Here is a 24,685-nt window from a genome sequence, read left to right on the forward strand (position 1 = left end):
ATGCACCTCCAGTGGCCCTTCGCAACAAAAGTCTTGCGGATTCCGTGACTCTTCGTGGCTCTAGCCACGCTGTCCAACTCCGCTGTGGTCAAATTCCGGGAGGCTAATTTAATCCACCGCTCCTTCTCCTCCTGTGTCATCTTCTTGGCCTTCAGGTCTATTTTCTTGCCCTGGCTGCTCGGAATGCCGAATACCCTCGTGAAATCCCTCGCTTTGAAGGATATAGTGACATCCCTCCGGAGGTATTCAAATGTGCTGGTGCATGTATGCCTATCGAAGGTGTCCACCATGAAGCGTAGGGCACCCTCGTACTCCCGGATAGGGAACATGGGCATCCGAATAGCCCACTCTACTTGTGCTTTCCGGAGGTTTTGCTTTACCAGGTCATTATTGGGGGTTTCCTGCCACCATTTTTGGCATTCGAATCCATTCAGGCCCTCGAAAGTAACATTCTGTGGCGTCACTGTGTTTTTCGCACTTGCGGCGGCTTGTGGTGCTTTCTGTTTTTGTTTTTGCCGGGCGCTGGCATCCATGGTGCCGCCTGCAACACGTACTCCCGATGCTAAGACCCTGATGTTGCTATTCCTATCCCTCTGGCTGCTACTGCAGGAAGCGTGCAACTGTTTCTTCCAGCTTCTTTTCCCTGCTGAATCCATTAATCTCCCTGTAACTGATTTGTTTATAAAAATTCTACCCTTCGTAACGGCCTTCTTTTTCGTGCGGCTGCTTGGTCTACCTGTGGCTCTATTCTTCCCTTTGTGGCTGCTGCGCGTAACCCTTGCTGTGGCTGCGTGGGATTGTGCGGACTTGGTGTGGCCGTGCGGTGGTAACTACCTCCCAGAAAAAGTGCACGACACTTGTAATGTCCGCTCGGCGACGCCGCTCCTCCTGCTTTCTTTGTTGGCCACGAAATCCCGTTTTCCCTAAGCGGTCCCCTTGTGGCGATTTTACCCACCGCACGGTGGAGGTACCTGCCTGTCTGCACCAATGGTGTATTTGTTCTCCATACTTGCTGTGCGGTGATGGCGGGGTGCGGGGTTATGTCTTCTTCCTTTCCTTGCCGTGGTAGCTTCTACCTTTCCTCGGCGGTGTGCGGCGTTGCGTGGTGGCGTGGTGGTGCGGGGTTCGGCGTCTTCTTTCCTTTTCCCTTCGGCGTGGTGTCTCCTTTGGTGTGCGGCGTTTTAACCTTGCGGCGCTTTATGCTTTTCGCGGCCTTCGGTGGCTTCCACCGCACGGTGGTGCCACCGGCGGTGGGACCACCGTTTGGCGGCATTATTGTACATGGGAATAACATTAGTTAATTATGTGTAATTGTTTTGGTTAGTTGGCACCCGAGGGGTGGAAGTTGCGGCGCGACGGTTGGCGCTTGCACCCCCTCGGTACCCTTTTATACTCCGGAATGTAACTTGTAAAATAGACTTATTATGAATAGAACATCGGATACACTTTGTCTGATATTTACGGCATTATTCTGCGTTATGTCCTTTATGTCTTAAGTTATTCACCCGAGAGGGCAAACAGAAGTCAACGTTGCAGAGTGCCTTTATCTTTTCTTCCTCTCGATATTTGTCATAGCTGATCAAGATTTTAAAAGTAGAAGTTTCTTAATATACTGATTCACCCCCCCCCTCTCAGTATATTTGAGTGCTCTTCATTCTTAACTTTTTCACCATTGTGCTCCAATTCCCCAACTCTCTAACTTTTGAACTCAAAAGTTTATTTTCCATATTCCTATCACTTGGGGATTCTTTAGGTTATTTCAAAAACTCATTATCGTCAGGGATTATGGTTAGAAATGCTCTGTTAGATATGCAAAGATAGTTATTATAACTATCTTAAAGCTAAGCTTCGAAGTAAATGCAATTGAAAGTTTAAGTCTTTGGCGGCTATATGGACATGTTTTCTCACTGCATGCAGATGATAGTGAATTGTTTCATTAGAAACTTTTAGCCAAATACAGTTTATATTTATAACCCCATAGTTTTTCTACTTGTTGCAAAATTGCAGCTTTGGGACAGCATATTAGCCTCATTAAAGCACAACAGAAGCAATTCTTATCACATGTTACAGTTTAGTAAAGCATTGGAAGACACACATGTAAAACATGGAAGCATGCACAAAGGCATGCAGACCATTTGACATATTGCCGCAAATAAATGTGATCTCTTGGTGTGCCATGATTGCAAGTTATGTATGAAATGGATTGTTGAGAAGCCTTCAAAAGCTTTCGAGCAAATTCAACTGGCAGAAAAAGTCGCTTCCAACTTTCCACGATCCTTGCTGTCCTCCTCACTATCTGCACCAAAATGAAATTGTTAGAACAAGAGATGAACATCCATCAAAATATGAGGAACACATTAACTTTGTTAATGTTGTAGTTGCAGCTGCAGTGATGGGCATGCATACAAATATGGAATCATAGACCAAGCACGATGCCACGTGATCTGTTTGTCAGATTGCCTCAAAGAAATGTTAGTTCAAGGAGGCATTATTGCAGGGTTTACACAAATGATTTCTTGGAAAGTCTTTAGAACCATTAAAGCAAATGCAATTCACAGGTATAAAGCCAGATTCAACTTTGTTTACCAAGCATCTTGGTGCTTTTTTCTGACAAAATGCAAAAGCATAGGCTGCAAGCCAACTGGTTTGCAAAACGCCTTAAGGAAATGGACACATATACAAATTGGGGAATCATAAGCAATGCACCTGAATTGTTTGATTGAATGCCTCAAAGAGATGTCATATGATGGAATGCAATAGTTACAGATGCGTGGCAGATGTGAGTGCTTAATGTAGAATCATAGACAATGCACGTGCAATGTTTGACAAAATGTTTCAAGCAGATGTCACAAGAATGAAATGAAATGGTTGCAAAAGGTGCACAAAATAGATTTTGCAAGGAAGCTCTCAAAATCTTTGAATTAATTAAGCACTTTCAAACACATCCCATCATTGTAAGCTTTGTTTGCTTTCTAGTTAGCGGTTGTACATGCTTCAATCACTTGATTTGCAATGCATATATGGTTGATTGATAGACATCCATTGTTGAATTTCATGGCCGTGGTGGCTGTCTTGAGGACACTTGAATGCTTTTAAAATTGTGGTGATTGTGTAGGCGTGTTTTCTTCATGCTTGTAGATCATATATGAATGCAAAATGTTGAAGAATTGACAAGGTACGTGAGTTGTTCATAGAGTACCTCAAAGGTATGTTGTCTCATGGAATGTGTAGCAGTGTAGGTTTTTGTTAGATATTATTGTTGCAAATGGTCTGGTAAATATGCATTCAAAATGCATAGACATTAGTATGTAAATTGTTTGTTGTAATGCCTCACAAAGAAACGTTCTCACATGGAATGAAATGATTGCTAGATTAGCACGATAGAGATGTGGAAAATGTTAAGTTCTTTTAAAATTCTGTGATCAAAATAGAAGAGATGGAGATATGATCTGAAAGTTGTATTTTATCTGCTATAGCGTGTTTTAAAGATGCACCACACTTATCAATTTCGGTGTGTGCATCCTCCTCAATGTAAGCATGCTATATAAGTGAATGAGGGGTTACGTAGTGAAGAGATATGTCTTCCCACGTGGGAAGACACATCTCTTCCCTACGTACCTCTCACCACAGTATATAAACTAGTCACGCTTTACTTACCCGATCGGAAGGAGTGCGACTTGTTTGAGAATCGCTTTACATGGGAAGACACATCTCTTCCCTACGTACCTCTCACCACAGTATATAAACTAGTCACCCTTTACTTACCCGATTGGAAGGAGTGCGACTTGTTTGAGAATCGCTTTACCACCCGATACCATGAACGGTGTAACCGTTGGTCAAATGCGATAAGTAACTTTGGTTTTATTTATCATTAGTTAATGTTAACATATTAGTATATGTAATCAAATTAATATATATATATATCAGAAGCATGAAATAGTACGACCGACGTTACAAAATTAACAGAAAAGACTTTAGGAACTCAAGCAAATACATTTAGCAATGCGAAAATATTCAAATCTATGCCAAGATGGTAGGATTTACAATAGCATATGGACGCACACCAAAGGAGATCTCCACAAAGTTAAAAGAAATTGGCTTGGGGGTTGACATTTACTCACACAATGCAAATAAAGGAAGAATTTCAAAAAATTCTCCAAAGACAAGGCCGATAGCTAAATCAGAGAATTAACTATCATAACTACAAAGAAATGAATGTCAGTGAAAGTTCAATTTGTTCAGAGTGTCTTTGAAATTGAAATGGGAGCTTAGAAACCTCCATCAAAATGTTACATTTGCAAATGTTCTAATCAATATGCATGCCAAGTGTGGAATCATAGACAATGCATGTGGACTGTTTGACCATACGCTTCAATGATATGTCATCTCAAGGAATGAAATGTAATGATTGTAGAAATGTACACAAAATGAATTTCCACCTCATGGAATGCAATTATTGTGAGGAATGCACAAAATGAATTTGTTGGTAAGGAGGCAAATTGTTTTATAAAATGGATCCGTTGGAAGGGCTTTGAAACCTTCCAAGGAAATGCAAGTGACAAGCGCAAAGCTAATTCTTACAACCTTTGCCATTTTAAGGCATGGTAGAAATAAAATATAATAGAACAAAAGCTGAAAAGATTTTGTGAGATCATCACTTCAATGAGGAGGCACCATGATCCCATTTCAAGAGGTTATCTATTTGTAAAAAGGTTGCTAATGTTCAAGAGGAATTTTAATAAATATGAGCTGTATAGAATGCAACAATGGGCTACTTTGGCTGTATCTTCATGAGCAAGTCGCAAAGGAAGTTGCATATTTTATGCAACTAGAGGTATAAAATTCAAAAGCAATCTTTTAGCAAGTGAAATATTGAGATAGTTAGATAATGTGTCATTATTATGGATACACAATGTTACATTTATGGGCATGGAAGGAACCTAGAGCATAAGAGATTTGATTTGGTGAAGCTCTTCAAGATACTATTCATAACATGTTGATCACATGCTAGGGAAGACCACCTTTATTTCAAGGGATTTTCAATGTAGTGAAGAGATTAATGGATTACTACATTACAAATATAATGTGCATGCCATAAGTGCAAAGAAAATTTTCCAAAGACAATTGACAAACATGCGAGCTGGCAATGAAGGATGTTTAGTTGTAGCATGTGTCCTTAAAAAGAAAGATGTTGGTGAATGAATACTTCTTTATGTCAATAATCAAGATACCAACTTATGGACATTTTGCAATGCTCAATCCTTTTCATCATTATGGAAGAGTCTTGGATCTATCTTCTCCTTTGAATGGACATCTATATGTTTTATGTTCTCAAACGGCTAGATGATGAGATGATTGTACAAGTACAAATGAAGCAGATGAAGATGGAAAACTACCTTGGCAAGATCAATAACTTTATTTTTTTCAAATTTAAGAGTTGCTAGTTACCTTTTTGTAAAAACAACTTATAACACTCGTTGTAACTAAAGGTTAGAAAATGGATCTTATTTGTGCGAAAGTGAAGTAGTTTCTAACTAAGCTCTTTTTGTGCAAAAGCAAGGTAGTTTTTGACCCAAAAATGCAAAGTGAGTACTAGGTAGTTATCCTATGGAGCCTATAAGTGCAAGACAATTTTGTAATGTAAAGGTGACTTTAGATAGGGGAAACACTGGGGAAATTTTTCAGAGAAACTTTTGATAATTTTTGTCTTTACACTACATACAGAAGGGTTTCAATGAAGAATGCATTGATATGTTATTATTGCTAATTTCTCGTATGCCAAATTGGTAATCCCTTTATGTATCTGTGCAAACCATTGATATATGCCATTTATGTTAAGATACACTTTGTTATCTTAGTCTAAATGTGTTGAAGTGGTTGATCTCTTCGTATGTTGAGATTCATCATTCTTCATTCATTGTCATTGGGCATCTAAACATATTTGCTTATAACCCCCTTGTAATTGTTAGCAGTCTTGAAGTCCTATTTGGTATTCGTATTTCTTCCAATAGGCTTCTTGTTATTTATCCTCTTTTAGTTTTATGTTTTCTCCTTTATGTGCTTTCAGTTAACACAGAAACTGCAAATACCCCCCATCATATGAGGGAGCTGCCTCTCTCAAATGCAGGGGAGATTGCAGTTTCACAGCAATCCCTCCAACTGTTGGAATGATTTGTCACTGCTCTTCAGGCAAACAGGGTCAGTTTTGGAGACAAAATCGCAGTGACAAATCTGTTTACCAACAAAGTCTTATCACAGAACTAGATATACACTGTCTTCAGACACTTCCTAAGCACCATCCACCAACACAAGACAACCAAATGCTTTACTATGTGTCTTTCATGTCAGTAAGAGGATATGAACACACAAATAGATCACAACTGTTTATGGAAAGTACACCACCCTCCACCTTGACAAATTGGCAATGAGTAAGTGCAGAGTAATATTGATTTCCTTTAACTTGTAATGGGGGGATGTTTTGTTGTTTCTTAGCATAGTCTTCATGGAAAACTTGTACTTATGTGTACTTGCAAATTCTGATAAATTCATAGATGCATACCAAATCTTGTTTATGATGTGCAAAGACTAATACTGCTCAGCAGATGCTATTTCCACCTGGATAGTTTGAGTTTTAAAATAATCCGATTCAGTTCATTTCAGTTGAAGCCTTGTAATGTGGTTGCTAATGTTGATGCCTTCCTATTTTAATGAATGTCTCCTTTCAGGGCAAAGCAGAGGAAAACATTCCTAAATTTTTGCAAAGATGTGGTGCATCTCTTTTGGTCATGGATTTCTCACCTTTACGGATTGGTCGATTATGGCGGGAAACCATTTGCAACAGAATACCTGAGAGTATTACTGTTCATGAGGTGGATGCTCACAATATTGTGCCTGTGTGGAAAGCATCTGACAAACTAGAGTATGGTGCACGTACCATAAGAACAAAGATCCAAAAGCAGCTTCCGGAGTTCCTTGTACAATTTCCTGATGTCAAAGCACCTGATCAGAAATGGTGCTCTGAGCAACCCAAGGACATAGACTGGGATACACTGCTTGAAAATGTTCTCAGGTAATCTCTGGTATATCTTTTGTGGCTGTCATGTAAGGAGAACATTCCAGATATTATAAATTTCATTTGTAATATGGAATTTTAGAAATCGCTTGACATCATATATGTTTTGGGACAAGAAGGGGAGTTTTTTTTTATTTACAACGTTAGTCTGATCTGTCAGGGAGGGAGCAGAAGTTCCTGAAATTCAGTGGTGCGAACCTGGAGAAGATGCAGCCAAGGAGGTTTTGCTTGGGAAAAAGAATGGATTTTTGACTACCAGGCTAAAAAACTATTCTGATGATCGGAATGATCCTTCAAAGCCTACTGGTTTATCTGGACTATCTCCTTACTTGCATTATGGCCAGATTTCTTCACAACGATGTGCTTTAGAGGCCCGTGCCTTCAGGAAAGCTTATCCCAAAGTATGGATACTTTTATGTACTTAACATGAATATTTCAGTATGGCTTTATCCTCTTAAGTTTGTGACTAAATGATGCCTTTTATGTATAGTTAGAATATCTGATTTATTTTGCACATAGCTGCAGGCAAGTGCAAAATATATAGACAGTTTGAAGTATCATCATAAGAAATTGCCCCTGCATTTACAAGATGATAGAAGTGGTCTGCAGCTAAATGGTTTAGTTTTTAGCTATGCTTGAGAACATTTGGATTAACTCTTTAATTTGGTAATGATATATATGAATTTTATGTAAAGCTTTGTAGCATATAGATCCTGACAGCATACACTTTCAAGGGTTGAGGTTCTCAATCTTTCTCATGTAAGACTAGCATGCAATAGAGGCTGTCAAGGAGTTTTAGAATTGATAAAGATCTCATTAATCTGAATCATTTTTCACAAGTATACCAGTTACATTGGGTCTCTGTACATAGGTCCAGGCATGAAGATTGGTTAGTAAGATCAGAATATTCAATTGATTAAGAATTATGACATCAAGTCTTAAATCTGATTTGGAGAGCATTCTATTGTATAGAGTGACACCTCTATATATTTGATGGAAAATAATTGGCATTTCCCTTGACTCATACAGCTAAGTTGCTGGTTCCTGTTCGGGCTCGGGTTTGGGTTCGTGGGTTTGGCAAAATTTTTTTTGGGGCTTTGGGTTCATTAGTACAAAAACATATAAAAATAAAAAATATATACATATATGCAGGAGCAGTTAAATTCAAAATACACCACTATGCTACTAGTCAAATAACATAGCAAAATACACCATCATATATTAAAGTTTTAGTTCAAATAACATAGCAAAACAGTAAATACACCACCACATTAATGTTTTAGTTCAAAAATAATAATGTCAAGCTACAACAATCAGCCATCACTGACCAAATATCACATGGGTCATAAAAAATAATCATTATCATCCTCCCTGTGCCGTGGTAGATTAGAAGAACCAGCTAAGAACCAGCTAGGAACAAGCAACAATCAATCTTCAACTTTTCTTGAGTAATGGCAAGCAGAAAACAAAGTTCAGCAATGGAGCAAAGTAGTTATGTTTTTCATTCTATTGTGCAAAAATGAAGTAGCATTTACCTTTTTAGTGTTTTAAGTCATCAAAGTAGGGTTGGCTGCTCAAATATGCCTTTTTGGCATTAAAAACAATTTTAAAAAGTAAAAAAAACAACACTTTTCCACCAAATTCTGCCCAGGTTCTGCGAAAAGGGGCAAAATTCTGCTCAGGTTCTTCTGGGTTTGGCAGGGACAAACCCACAGGGCTTGGGCAGGACCTTGTCCGAACCTAGGAAGAACCGGCCCAGGACTAGGACCCGGGGGGTCCAGACAAGTAACCCGGTAACTTAGTCATACGGTATTCTATGAGTCAGTTCACTGTTGGATCCTTTCTAATTGTAAAATGATCTTGATCAGTTCATTTGTTGGATCTTATATCTATTTTTATAATATTCTCCACCTTGCTTGATGTGTCATAATTGGGTGAGTTAGTTTGCCATTTTGCCATTGATGCAATCCTGCTTATATTCAGCCAGTTTAGCTTGATCAGGATTTGCACTCACCATCAACCATCTTGGCTTGAGCAATCCTATGACTCTACTTAATTGTAAGTTGGTTTGCTAGCTACCAACATCTTTCATGTAATTCCTTTCTCCTTGTTCAAAGTCTCTATATGCTCTCACCTTGCCCATATCGGAAATTGGGTGATTAAAAAGAGTTAGAATTAGAGTTGATGTCAAAATTTAGTTGGATTTGAGCTAACACCTTGTTGGGGTTATTACAATTTTCTTTTGCTCTCTTTATGTGGATAGCTATTTGTTTAGATCTATGTTACCTCGAGTTTCCGAGACGGGGAGACAGGGAAACGGGTTTCCGGGACGTTTTTTTTTCCTCGGAATAGGGGACGACACATTCATAAATTAGTCTTTATTCTAATTCTAATATCATTGAATCAATGATCATTCATCAAATCATCATTCAATAAGCTTAAGAACATAGGATAACATCATGATCAAATTAATCAAATAAGAGTTCAAATTTCAGTTTCATGCATTTATAGATATAATTCATTGAAACAATGAGAAGTAGCACTATTAAGTATCATATCATATCATATCATATCATAGATTCATATATCAAAATATTTAAATTAACAAAGGCTGCAAGTTTCAACTTTCAACAAAATGAAACATTGAAAAGTTAAAGTAATAGATAAAGAGTCAAGACTTAAAGTATCATATTAATATCATATATCAAGATAATGTATCAATGTATCATTAATCGCTTGTAAATTATTATAATATATATTATATATTAATAATTAAAAAATTAATAATTTATTAATTATTAATAAAAAATAAATATTATAATAATTTACAAGTGATTAACTTTTCAAAATCAGAAAAACTTTACTCGTTGCGATCAGGGATCCAGATTTTCCAATAAAATAATTAATTGCTTTCAAAACTGAAAAATAATATTTTTAATAAAAAAAATTGTTTTTCTAATTGCCTTAGCGCCCGAAACCGCTACCTGTCCCTAGGACGGCTTGGGTGTCCCTTGCTGTCCCGGGGACAGTCAACGGTCCTCGGAAAAATAGTTGACCGTTTCCGAGTTTCCGGGATGGTTTCCGAAAATTTTCAGGGATTGGGGGCGGCTTGGAAACGTTTCCAGCTGTTTCCAAAACGGGTGCCTTAAGACTAGAAACGCGTTTCCGCGTAACATTGGTTTAGATATTTCATTGTTGTTGCGTGGCATTCTAACTATCTATCCCTCTATTGATGGATTCTGATTACTTTCAATATTTTTCAGGTTCTCGATTGTAACTGATTTGGCACACTCAATTGAGGCTTCCTTGGCTACTCCATCCTTTTGTGTTATCTTTGTTGTCCTTCTTGGGTTTGTTTCAACCTTTTTTCTTCCTCCATGTGCATTTCATAAGCCATTGTTTTATTCAAAAAATTCTTTCAACTTTTTGTTATCTCCTTTTGCCATGGGTTGTTTGCCCTCTCGGGTAAACGGTTAAATGCAGAAAGTAAATGCACAGAACATAATGGAAATATATTAAATAACCAGCCTCTGTATTAATTCCACAGTCCATGTACAATAAGTGCTTATAACATTACATCTGACACGACTAACATGATCCTACTTCGAAGAAAAGGTACACCATATATAATACCCGAAGGGGTGCGACACAACCGTCGCGACTCCAACTACCTACCCGTCGGCTAACTAACTGACTGCCGTAACTCATTATTACCGACGACAACATAAACATAATATAACAACATAACATAATGATTATTCCCGGCAACATCATCCCCCCCAAGAAAAGAAGTCGACTCCGACGACTTAATACAAAATAGAGATGAACGGCAGAAACTGCTGACGCCAGTCGAGCCCAGATCTTATACACTTCCTGCGTCCTCGCCTGAAAACCCTTTTCTGCTACCATCTGATGCTCAAGTGTGGATTTCACCAATATTGCTTCCTTTGCCATCACAGTCCTCCTGGGCCTAACCCAAACTTGTTTGCAAAACACGTTTTTCAGTCTTAGCTTCCACCAATTGCTACTCAATTGATACTATCTCCCTAGCCAATTTGTCCTCAATAGCCACCCGTGCTGCTCTCCCGGCATCCAACTCCTGGGTACGCTGAACTAAGTCTCACGCGACTATTGCCTCCAACCTGGTGGTCAGCTCCTCCCGAGCCCTCTGTGCATCCACCAAGGCAACCTCACGTCCAACCGAGACATACTCCGAGTTCCTCAAAGCGTACCTATCCTGCCTGGAGGTGGCCACAACCCGCTAGCACAAAGGCTAGGAGACACCTCAAATCCTCCATCACACTCCCCAAAGGCTAAAAACTGAACTGAATAACTCCCTAATGTCATACAACTGCGCGGACCTGCAATGCCTTCCCTCAAACTCTGTTTGTTCCCAACCTCCAAATCCGTCTCCCTCTACGACTTATGGCTTCCCCGCCAATGCTTAGCTGCAGGCTTCTTTCTCACAGTACGAACAACCACAACACTTCCCGTGGTATTCTATAGCTCAAAAATAAACTGGGGGTCGAGGGGCAGCGCCCCTCGCGGGGTCCTGGGGCAGCGCCCCAGGCGCGCCAACACCAATTTACAACCCTCAAAACCATACGAAAGTCCATGGCGCACAACATTTCTGTGATATTTTAAGATGCCAAAAACCCTTCTTTTCCACTCTGAATTTCCAGTGTTCTGGCTTCAAACTCCAGCGAATCATTTTAAATCTGGCCGTCGTCGTTCTTTTTTTTTTTTTTGGCACTGAATGTCCCTGATGGCACCCCGGCCATACAACCTCCCCGTACGGTCAACAACAGCATTGGCACCTCCGATCGTGCGGCCACCTTTCCGTGTCGTCAACACCCCTCCGCCATACGACAGACCACTGACGACGGAATGGCTGCGTGGTTGTGCGTCTTTATCTTTGCGTGCGTTTTCGGTGCTGCGCGAGGCTGTGCGGGCTTTGTAGTTGCAGGTGCCACCGCACGACGGTAGTTACCACCGCCGGTGTCCACCGTACGATGTTACCATCGCCGGTGGCCCACCGCACGGTGGTCACCGTCGGTGTTACCACCGCACGGTGGTCGCCGTCGGTGTTACCACCGCACGGTGGTCGCCGTCGGTGTTACCACCGCCGGTGGCCCACCGCACGGTGGTCGCCGTCGGTGTTACCACCGCACGGTGGTCCGTTCCTCTTCTTTTTTTTTCTTTTGGACCGTACGGTCGCCTGTCATACGACCGTACCTTTTTTTTTTTTTTTCTAATCTCCTAATTTAGTTGTCTTAGAGAATCGTCTGCTTGGGTCCCCTGTCACTGGGATTGCCCTTCATCCTTCTCGGTTTTCCTCGCCCAAGAGTCGCCTGCTGTGGTCCTGTGCCTCTTGAGTCGCTTGCCTGGCCTCTCGAGTCCCTCTCCATCCTCTCAGGTCCCCCTCCGGGCTCTCGGGTGTCTGTCCGGCCTCTCGGGTCCCCTGCGCGCTTCGCGTGGTAGGGTTTCAATTTGTACCCATTGGTGGCCAATCTATTTTCAATGGCCATCGGAAGACCTGGAACCACAAATTCTACAGGGACCACGACCTCCTTCCCGTACATAAGAATAAGAATAATAATAAAGATTTTGAAGATTGCGGTCTTCCACACAGGGTTCCAATCGTTGCCAACACTCTTCGAATTATCTACGTCGCCAGGGTTTGAGGCGTCTCCCTTCCAATATTCTTTGTATTCCGACAAGTACACCTCTGTTGGTTGCTCTGGTTCCTCTACTTCGAGCCTGTAGCTTTGGAACATTTCATAATCCTCCATTTGCCAGTGGAAGAGCTCGTTAAGTGAGCATACCTCATCTTCAGAACATCCCTCCAATTCGAGCACCCCTTCACTGTTCGGCTCCATCGCGTTCTTGCCCTTGCTTTCATCGGGACCCCCTTCCCCTTTATTAAAGTCCTTTGAGTCTGAGTCGGAAGAGGCGAGCTCTTCGCCAACATCTTGGGTGTGTAGGTCAATGGTATATTTCTGCCCTCCCTTCTCCATGGAAAGTGTATTTTTCTTCCAGTTGTGGTTTACCCTCGCGTTGATCAACCACGCTCTCCCCAGGATGGCGTCATAGCCTTTCTTCTTCGAGGGAATAACCACGAAATCTAACAAGAATGGTTGCGTACCAAGTGTCACTTGCTGGGCCATCAACAGGCCGAGTGGCTGAATGCCGTGTTGGTCCGCTCCCACCAGGTTGAATGTGGGTGGCCATAGGGTGGGCTTCCCCAGCCGCTTCCATGTTTCTTCTGGTAGTACATTCACCCCAGATCCCCCGTCCACAATGGTGTCCTTCAGAATGGTCCCATGGATACCCATTTCTACCACAGCTGGGTGTCTACCACTTCTCAAGGCTAGTAACATCAGGTCAATTGAAGGGCTGACGGAAACCTCCACCTGTGGTGTACTCTTCGAAGCGGTGGCGGGAACCCCTACCTGTGGTGCACTCGACGATGCGGTGGCGGGAACCCCTACCTGTGGTGCACTCGATAATGCGGTGGTTTGCACATTGGTGAGGATGGCAGTCCTCAATTGTGGCATAGAGTCTAGAAGGTCTTTTACCTTTATCGGCACCTCTATCTGCAAGATTTGCCCAATGATGTTATTTTCCACTTCTGTACGAAATGATGTACTCACCAGCTCGTTGTCCCGTCGTTCGGTCGTCATCTCACATTCAATATTGGCCTTTGCCTCCCGTAATCTCTCCTTCTCCGTACGGGGGTCGGGATAAGCGGCTTTTTTTGTCTGGGCGTGGGTGATCGCCAGTACTTCTTTCTCACCAGTCTTCTCAGCCTTCTCAATGTTGAGGAGATTAACCCTTGCCTGCGGGCAATTTGCGTCCTCATGGTCGCCTGGCCCACACCAACGGCAGAGGTGCTGAGGGGTGGCTTCCTTCGTGCAATCACGGGCGAAGTGCCCCCACTGCTCAGAGGCCCTACATTGGATAATTGGTCGGCCCTTGGCGTCATACTGGATACGGCTTCCGTTATTGTTATTGTTGCTATTCCTTCCGCCGCCGCGTCTGTTGTCTCGGTATCCTCCAGATGATGCCGTTGTGTTAGTATGCTGGCCGGTACTCGCTGGTGCGGATGTTGTGGCCTGCTTCGTGAACAACACCTGGTTCATTTGCGTACTTTGGGTTTTCATGTTGTATGGGCACTCCTTGGTGGAGTGTCCCATCACTTGGCAAATCTCGCAGAATGCCTTCTTTTGGCAAGTACCCTTTGTGTGCCCTTCCTCTTTGCACTCAGGGCACCATATGTCCCCTTCGTTCCGACTCGTGCTTCTCATTATTTTGAATTCTTTTCTCATTCGCTCCATGTCTTTCTGGAGCGCTTGCACCCGTTTGCCAGCCTTGTCGTGGTCGCTGTTGCTTTCCTGTGAAGAGTCATCATCCTCGGATGAGGATTTATTACTTTTCTTCTTCTTTGATGTTTTGTGTTCGCTCTCCAGGTCCATCGCCCTATTATAAGCGTCGTCATATGACGTCGGGGGTACAATTTTCATCTTCCTCCGTAGGGAGGATTTCAACCCTTCAACGAACCATCGTTTCTTCAATCCATCTGCGGGTTGGCTTTCCATTTTACCCAAGAGTTCTTTCAGCCTTCGACTGTATGCCCGTACTGTCTCCCTGGTACCTTGTTTGGTACTGTATATCTCCGTTACAATTTCATTGTCATCACGGAGCAACCGAAACTCCCCCGTGAATTCCTTTTGTAGATTGGCCCACGTGGCCACTTTTTGCTTGTCCACATCGGAGTACCAATCTATGGCAACTCCTCGTAACGTGGCTGGGAACTGCTGTACCCAGTCATCCTGGTCTGTTACTCCGTTGGCGGACCAAATGGTTTCACATGTACGACAGTGCCGTAAGGGGTCTTCCTTGCCCTCCCCTGTGAACTTTGGCAATTTTTGTTTACTCGCCATCCCACTGCTGGGTCTCGCTCCTCTAATTCCTTGTGTGCTTGTACCTGGCGATCCTCCGCCTCCTGCAACTGAACCTCCACTCGTGGGTCCTCCGGAAAAAGTTGCTGACACCGAACCAAACAAATTGCCTCCCGTATGGTACCCTTGTGCTCCCTCGGCACCTTCGGTCGTACCATCACCTTCCGTTGTCTCCCTCCGGTTGTCCTCTCAAATGGACAAATTCTTTAGCAAGTCTCTGGTAGCGTCGATCAGGTTTAGACTTCGCCTTGTTTGTTCTACCAACTCTTCGCGGCTTCTTACCCTACGGTGGTATTCTGGCGAACTGTAGAGTTCTCCTTCGGCACCCTCCGTGACTCCTTCTGGCAGCCCCACAACAGTGTAGTTCTCTCCGTCTATCTCTGCCTCCGCAACCTCCGTGACACCTCCTGGGTTCCCTTCGGGCAACCCCTCGGCCGGTCGTCCCTCGGCAAGCTGCCTTAGCCTACGCCTTCGTTCTATCTGCTGTCTGAGATTCAACACGGTTTGTGCCACTTCCCATTCGTCACTCTGTATCTTTTTATTTTTGTCTTTATTTAGTCTATTGGGCATAAGTCACTTCCATACACAGCAAACACACGCCATGTACACAAAAAACCTTTTATTATTTTTATTTTTATTTTGCCTTTCAGCCACAATTTATATCAGCATTGTGTCGGGATTATTACAAGGTTCAATTTCCTCCTGGCCTGGCGCCATCTCGTTCCGTTACCTGTCGGCTGTTCTCTTCGTAGCATTGTAGGATTTGTTGTCGTCGCTCTTCCTGGGCAATCTCCTCCAGGCGGGCCTGTTGTGCCAGCGATGCCTGTGCAAGCAACCGGGGGAGGTGGTTCATCAACCGGTTTACTGCCGGGCTAACCTCCAGCGCTGTCCACACAGCACTTGGTGGGATTTCTACCTCCGCCGCTTCTCGTCGAACGTATGTCTGAATGGCTACCTGGAGCAAAATTGAAAATTCTCGTGTTGCTGTGTCTTCTCCTATATAAAGTTCTGTTCGTGCGTCGTCGGCCTCCGGGTTTACTTCACCAACGGGTAGGCCCATTGTGTTTGTGCATCATCCGTGTCTTCCATTCCCGAGTTCGTCTAGGCAGTGGCGCCAAATGTTTGCCCTCTTGGGTAAACGGTTAAATGCGGAAAGTAAATGCACAGAACATAATGGAAATATATTAAATAACCAGCCTCTGTATTAATTCCACAGTCCATGTACAATAAGTGCTTATAACATTACATCTGACACGACTAACATGATCCTACTTCGAAGAAAAGGTACACCATATATAATACCCGAAGGGGTGCGACACAACCGTCGCGACTCCAACTACCTACCCGTCGGCTAACTAACTGACCGCCGTAACTCATTATTACCGACGACAACATAAACATAATATAACAACATAACATAATGATTATTCCCGGCAACATGGTTGTTTTTGATTTGGATTTTCATTGATCCCTTTATTCATCTGTAATGGTTTTTCTGGGTGTTTTTTTTGCAAACTTAAGTCCTAAGGAGAAACACAATGCCTAAATCATGGGATCAGGAATTTAGAACAAGGAACTTGCACTATCATCTGACTGAAGACAAGAAAGTCCAACAAACAAGGCCACAAACAACCTTCTGCACTTTGAGCTCCACAAGACTCAGGAGGTTGTTCCTAATGAATGGTCTGATAATTTTATAAAACTTGCATTAAACAAAACAGTTCAGACTGTTGAAATGTGGATGATTTTTAGTTTCATGGATATTGGGTGTTATATAAATCCATCTCATTCAAGCATAATCCCCTCTACCTTGAATATTGCTGAGAATAAAATAACATTAACAAGGTGTCTCCATATCAAATACATAGATGAATGATAGATAAATAAATCCTTCTCAAGCATGGCCTCTATCCCTTTAAACTCCATGAATGTAGTTTCGGGAGTAAACAATGAAGAAATAGGAAACTGAAATAACTTATTCTACATGAAAGTAAAAGAGATTCAATAGATTTTATAGTGTTTCCAGCCGGGGCTTGACAAGAGAAACAAATATAGACTGGTGCCCTATCCATTACAGAGTCTTAATGCAATAACTCTTTCTAATAACAACTTATATACAGGTTCAATGGCCATTAAATCACCACTGCCTTACAGCAATGGGACCAACAATTGAGAATTCTGTTAATCGTCTTCTAGATCCAAAATACAAACACAAGATCCCTAGCAGTCAACTGAAAACGAATTTAATCTGCTCTTTGAACACACATAATCAATTGAATGCTCATTATAGCAAATGTGCAATGAAAACCCTGGAAATCCTTGATTATACAGATATTAAAGACATTGATTTACGTTTTGGAGACATTCGCATGTGTTCATGTATACACAGATTGAACTATATGTTATTAACAGAAAGAAAATAACATTATTTTCTGAACTTCCGGAGCCCCTAAACCAGTTATGTATCATTGCCCATTCCTTTTCCCCAAACTGGAACCCCTCAAAATGAAGCAAAAATTACATAAAAAGAGATGAAAAGTCCCAAAATGTCTCTGAACTTGACACTTGGCATTATCCTCTCCTTTGGATCTTCAACAACTGGCAACATTGAATATTCTTCAGCTCCCTTGCTCATACCTTTCATTTGGCTTTGCTTGCAACTAAATATTTTATCTTATTCTCCTTCATTGATACTTACCGTGAATATTTTAATTAAAGTGAAAAAGTCATTTTACAGCTGCCTTTTACCTCTTTTGGTAAAAAATTTCACATCTGGACAAAACTCATTTGGTTAACAGATAAAAGTCCCCCTCTAGTATATATATATCAAACTTTTGTGCATTAAAATTCTTCTGAAAGATTTATTGTGTAGCATTTTAACTCTCAAAACATCCAATTTATTCACTGCCATGTTTGACATTCTGTCATACATTTGGCCTATACCCACATTTCTACACATTTTATTCTGATCCTTCACCCTTCACAAATATTTGCTCAAGTAGTATCCCTGAACTCATTATGCATTACAAATATATCATCTAATTTGGTAACTTAATTATTTAAATCTGAAAATCTCTGTGCATATAAATTAGATATTTTACCAAACACTTGGTTGGCAGCTACCTATTTGCTTTTATTTTTGCATCTTAAAAATCTGCTCCACTTAGTTGTACTTAAATTATCTATCGTTTCACCGTTATTTGAGGATCATTGCAAATAAAAACAGTAACAAATCTGCCCCAAACTGGTGTTGGAAAGTTGCAGGCCATTGTTTTATTTCAGAGGCATTTTTAGCTTGCAAGGCAGTCAATTATACATCAAATAGTTTAAAAAATTCTTCCAATGTATGGGAAACTGTTACTAGCAGGTTTCTGTATGAAGAAACGGATATTTTTAGCCTGCAAACACTCTGAAAAGTTGCCCCAAGCATTAAAAACGTGAATGAAGAAGATTAATGTGTGGCTGGGTCGTTTTTAACATCACAGGCAATAAAAAACCAAGCAAAACAATGTTTAATTTTCTGCCCAAGCATTTGAATGGCTACAGGAAAGATTTAAGTAATTAAAACAGCATTTTACTTCGATAAACAACTCCAACATATGCCCGAAATTGATGAAGTGATGGGAGAGAGTTTCAGTGCTGGAAAGGGGAGATATCATGCATAAGCAATGAGAAATTTTCCTTCAAAATGGTGCCATTAAACTGAAAAGAACAGCAACTATAATGTCCCCTTATGTATATTTTTAGGAAATAAGGGAACAATTAAGTAATAAATCAATTCCAAGAGACTTCTTCTTGACAAATTTTAAATCCTTATGAATCTTACAAGGCTAATAACAATTTATAATCTGCTATATGTTGGTTGAAAATTTTGTACACTTGGGGAAATATACAAAATTGTGGTTTCAATCACAACACATGAGTAAAAACTCTCCTAATTAAGGGAAGGCTCTCTCTATCTAACTACAACTTGGAAAATAAAATAGGATGGGACAACAATCTTTCTTCTTTTTTCAAGAAAGACAATATCCTTTTCTTTCATAGAAAATGATAGCGATTGAATAACAGCAGTAACCACTTTCAAGTGAAATAAGAGAAAGGAAATGAAGTTTCCTGAAAGCACAAAGACTTCCGTCACTTTCTTCGGGACGGGACAGCAATATCAAAATCAAATACTTGACTATTAAAAGTCCTATCTACCCTTTGCTATACTAAATTTTACAACGAATAGAAGATAATAGCTCAAAGATTGGAATAATCTATATTTTCAACACAAAGACAAGAACTAATACAAGCTCAAAGACTTGCTGTTATTTTTTATCAGACAGTAATTTTTCCTCAAGAATAGACTCAAGCTCAAAGACTTGCTGCTCCTTTAAGAGAGTTTCCTATTTTAATTAATCTTCTCTACTTGCAGCTCAAAGACTTCAAATCAGATTGGACTAAGCTCCTTTAGAAACACTTTGCATAGAAGAAATAAAAAGATTCAAACTCAAACATGTAGCTCAAAGACTCAAAACTTGAGTAATCCTTCTTTATTATTCTTCTTTCAATCTACATACATAAGCTCAAAGACGACTTGTTGTAAATTTGGCAGAGTTTTTGCTTACTTTCCCAAAAGATAAAAGTTACAATGAACTCCTCAAGTATTTATAAAAGAGGAGCCTTGAGAAAAAGGTGGGAGGATCCTAACTAACTTGAGAGATTCTCTCAACCACCAAGACTCATTCAATAATTAATTGAGACTTCATTAACTAACTAAGAGTTACTCCAACTAACTAAGACTTATTCCAACTACATTCCTAATTGGATACAACTTGTAGTTGCCTTACATGTAATTACAAAAGTGCAAGTAATGTGTAACTTGCTTTTTATAAAAAATACTTTTACATGTAACTTGTCAAAACTAAATTACAACTAAAGATTACAAAAAGGAATATTCTACTAAGTGTTGAAAAACACTTAAGTTGCATTTTATGAAGACACAAATCTTTGAAATTTCCGGATGCTTGCTTGTAGTTCCTCCGGATTTGGTTCATGGGTGTTCTTGGCAACAACCATAGTCTTCACAATAGTGTCGTGACAGCGGAGGAGCGCATAATTGTTTTTATCCAGGATAGACTGGATTTCATGCAGAAAGGCTTGGTGTTTCATCAATGCTCAAATCGAAGCTGCCGAGAATTGTTTGCTCCTCCATTCATTATGAATCCTCATTTGTAAATCAGCAAGAACTTCTTCTTTTGGAATCAACTCTCCATCCTAACTTACTATGTTGCAAGAGGCCCTTTCACAATGTGAGACAATATCTCGGTAAACTTCGCCCTGAAATCTCTTTGCATCACCGATATCCTCAATGAGGGATTTAAGAACAAGGGTCTTGTTTCCAGGAGTTCTTCAAATTCCAAGTACATAACCCTGGAAGAGATGATGGCATGCTCCTACAAAATACTCAGCTGTTGTTGGGGCATGGCACGCCAGATTGTCAAACTTTCTTCAACACTTTCCAGATTCTTTTTGAAAGTATTAGAAGTTTGATCTAATTTCTCCTCAATAGTTTCCAACTTAGACATTATTTGAAAAATGCCTTTCATTACTTGTACACATTGATCATGAAGCTGATCAACCCAAGAATCCAGTGCTTGTACTTTCTGAGTAGCCCTTTCCACTCCACGAATCGATTCTTGGGAACTAGAAGAACCTATGGAGTTGCTCCCTTCAGCAGCATGTTTTGTGATTTTATGAATGGCTGCCATAAGCTGTCGGTTTTCCTCTTCTAGCTTGTCTTTCTTCGCTAGAAGATCATCACACCTTTGCACCAATGAAGCAATAGAAAACTGAGCATCATGTTTAATGACCTCGTGCGTTTGCTTGCCCAACTCTCCTCGTAACCTTATAATCAGCAGCTGACATTTCATCAAGTGGCTTATCTGCGATAGGTTCCACAATTTCAGCTACCTTCATTTTGTTGCTATCAACAGTTACCCTAGAGATAGTCTTGGCCTTCTTAGCAACTTTGGATCTGGACTGTTTCAATTGTTGATAGTCAAAGGCGTTAGGTGAGATTTCTTGCTTCTTCCTTTTCGGGGTGAAAGAACTAAGCCATGGAGGCAAAGTCATCAACTCCCCTCCAATAACAGCCGTAGGCAAAGGAGAAGCAGTTTCTGTTTGGATCACCGTGGTCATCTTGGGAGGAATATTTGTTTGGACAGCGACCACAGTTTGCTCAGTTACCAATGGGCATGAAGATTGCCTCATGAATTCTTCAAAACCAGAAGTGGAAGTATCAATTTTTGATAACTGAATGCAAGTAGGAATATTCTCAAGAACTTTCAACACATTCTCTTGTTGATGATCAGGAGATGGCTCGTATGCTGAAATGGGAATTGCATTCTGAGGAGACTCATCCACAAGCAAATCAGGAGGAGAAAGAGGCGTTTCAATGGAAACTGGAGGAATGACCTCATGAGGCGAGTCTGAAACTGGAGACTTAGGAGCATCATCAGATTGCTGCCCCTCTTCTGGATTGACTCGTAACTTAGTCGTCTCCTCAGGAGGAAGCACTACTGCATGATTGACTCGTAACTTGATCCTTGTGCCTGAAGATGAAGCACCCTCCTTGTTGTCAATCTGAATCTCAAATTTCCGTCCAAGAGGACCCGTAGAATCATCTTCTTTACCAACCTTGATTTTGATAAGTCTTAACAGCATTACTTTTCAGCCATGAGTTGGTGTTGGCCAAGATAGGCTGAAATCTGTCAATGATGGATATGCACTCCTTGTGCGACCATTGGATCAAAGGAAGTGGAGCTTCCTCAACCCTCCGTGAAGTGTATTCAGGATCAAGTATATGCCCGTCATCAATCATCCCTTGTGGGATATCCGCCAAGTTCAAATCAACAATTTGCTCAACAGTGAGCCTACAGTAATCCATCTTGAGGACTTCGGCTTCTGTGCAGAGATCTACCCAGATGTCTTCAATGCGATGAACATGCACAAAGGATTTCTTGATTTTCTCCTTCATTCCTCTATAATCAAAGTCAGCTCTAGGTTTAAACCTTTTAAGCTTGATTTCCTGCAATTTAGCCTCCATGGCCTTAGCCTTCACAGATGTGACAAGGGAGTACCGACCAATTTTCAATGGGTTTGTGGTAGAGATCCCCATTCCAACCTTGTGCTTAGCAGACTGAAAAGTGTGAACAGCCATGATCTGTCTTACCAACTCCATAAAAATTATCTTATCGGTTGGGTATCTCGGAAGCATGTATGGCTGACCATCATAGCATCCTATCCTCATATAAGTGAAGGTGGGAAATTGCAAAAACAAACACCCATACTCAGACACCTTGACCCATGCCTCATCTGATACTCTTTTGTTCCTGAGATTTCTGTCAAACTGACAAATGAAATATCCGAAGAATGCATCTTGGACCCTTCTAAAATGCAGTCTGCTGGGTCTCAATGGCAACTGGTCATAATATTCCCAAACTGGTATAAGCGAGCGATCACCCTTGGTAAAAAGACCTGGAAAGTGTCTAAGTGATGTTGCTAAATATACCAAATAAGAATTCATGAAAAAGGTCATGGTGGTAGGAACTGCTGCAAGTTGTTCGCACAAGGCATCGCTGATGATTTCCCCCCATGAAATGTGATGTGACTGCCGTATGAACATAATGAACTGATACATCCATGGCTCAAAGACATTGGAATGTTCAAGGCCCATCATCCTGCTGAGAAGAGTGATGGTGTCTCCTATCTCCCATTTGAAATCACAGTTGTACAACTTCGCCCACCTTGAGAAGGAAGGTCGTGGCTCTTGGATCCACCTATTGATATGCCGCTTGCAATCTTTTTCCCTCTTCACGTAATATCCCGCTGCACTTTTTTTGGTGATTTCCATATAAACAGGTGCAGGAGGTATTTTGAAGACTTTCTCGATTGTATCCGCATCAAGACGAATTATAGCTTCACCATCATCATTTTTGATGACTCTTGATTCCTTGTCAAAATGATGGGCGCATGCAAGAACGAACTCAGGTTCTAGGGCAGCCACCGGGAAGGAAGATGCATGATGGATATGGCTGTCCAATAGCCACTGCAAGTTATTATCCTGTGGATCTTTTACCCTATTGACGAATTCTGCCTTATCAATGTGCCCTATCTCCGTGTCTCTGATGCGATCCAAAGGAGAAGAAACCTGGGAAGGTGCAACCTCATTCTGATATTTGTCATATTTGTATTTCATTTTCTTTGGAGTTGGAGATGCCGGCAAATCTGCCATTGATTGTGAACCTGGAATACTGTGATGAAGACTTAAGAGAGTTAAGGCAACATCATAGTCAGCTGCAAATATCATTCTTCCTTTTCCAAATGGGTAAAACTTTGATTCTTGAATTTCACGATGTGAGATTTTGCCAAGATCAAGAGCTCAATGAAATGTACAAAATAGAGACACAATATAGGACAAGAATAAACTGTATTCTCATCAATAGGAAATGATCAATAATCAATTCAATAGTTACATACAATGTAGATGAGCTTGCTTATATAGGCAAGGCTAGGGATACGTGAGCACACAAACATGACATGTGGCTCAATAAGAAACAAGGGTAGGTAGGAAATAGGTGTGGGTAGGTAGGAGAAATAATATAATAGTCCACATGAGGTGGATCACCCACTGAATGTGGAGTGTAACAACAAGATCAACACCATAAAAGGTGGAATTTCTCCTACACACAATATCCCAATGTGGCACAAACACCCAAGTGTCTCATACCCAAACTATTATGAAAATGCATTTCCTAAGTAAACTTAAGTAAGTGTAATAATATTCAAGATGAATAATTATTTACACCAACACCCCCCCTTAAGTGCAACTTAGGGGAATGCACTTAAGTCTACAATGCAACTAAGCAATGCAAGATGGGTCCCGGCTACGAGGCCATGTTATGTACCCATGTACAAATGCAAATGCATGCAAACCAATGCAATAAAATCTCTCACAAAGTGGGGAAAGAGAGAAAAACCCAATGGGAAAAAACCCTCCCCCAAAAGAGAGATGAAAAACATACAAGAGAACTCTCATAGAAGAATGTGAAGGACAAAACCCCATGTGAGGAAAAAGTCCCCCCCATATGAGAGAAGAAGAGAAGTCAAACTGTGACCCCCCCTCAATGGAGAATCTGCACCAATGATAGAAGCTCGACGTATGAAGAAACTGCTCCACGAACGTCGAACAACATTCTTCCCCTTAGGAAGAAACAAAACCAAAGGTGTATCCATGAAGTTTCCCCAATCATGAAGGGAAGATGTATGAAGAAAACTCATGATGAAAGGAATCTCTGAAAACTGCTCAAGTGTCCCCATGTGGATGCTGAAAGATACCCCCTCCAAAGGTGGTAAACTGTGCCACATTGCTGAAAAAGGCACTCCAAGATCTAGTGGAGATGGATGTAGAACATGTCCCAAAGACTCACATGTCTCCTCAAAACATAAAGAGACCTCCTCCAACTGCTGTACATAAGTATCCACAATCATGTCAACCTCGAAAGAATGATCATGTAGAGAATGAACAAGAGGGTCAGAGTGTGCCCTCGCAACAATCAAAGAAGGATCACCTTCATCAAAGAGAAGATGAATGTCATCAATGATGTCT

General features: G+C 41.1%; 1 protein-coding gene across 5 annotated transcripts in view; it reads left to right on the top strand.

Annotated features, from left to right (window-relative positions):
* Window positions 1–24,685, top strand: part of LOC131038669 (deoxyribodipyrimidine photo-lyase) — a 218,170-nt gene that overhangs the window by 60,097 nt on the left and 133,388 nt on the right. For all 5 annotated transcript variants that reach the window (XR_009104532.2, XR_009104531.2, XM_059211007.1 and 2 more), the window contains exons 2-3: window positions 6,726–7,069; window positions 7,233–7,473. Coding sequence is in view for 3 of the 5 variants with exons in the window: in XM_059211007.1 (XP_059066990.1) it covers window positions 6,726–7,069; window positions 7,233–7,473 (585 nt within the window). In the remaining 2 variants the exon portion in view is untranslated. The remainder of the gene's footprint in view (window positions 1–6,725; window positions 7,070–7,232; window positions 7,474–24,685) is intronic.

The sequence above is a fragment of the Cryptomeria japonica genome, chromosome 9 (genome assembly GCF_030272615.1).
Source record: "Cryptomeria japonica chromosome 9, Sugi_1.0, whole genome shotgun sequence".
NCBI lineage: Eukaryota > Viridiplantae > Streptophyta > Pinopsida > Cupressales > Cupressaceae > Cryptomeria > Cryptomeria japonica.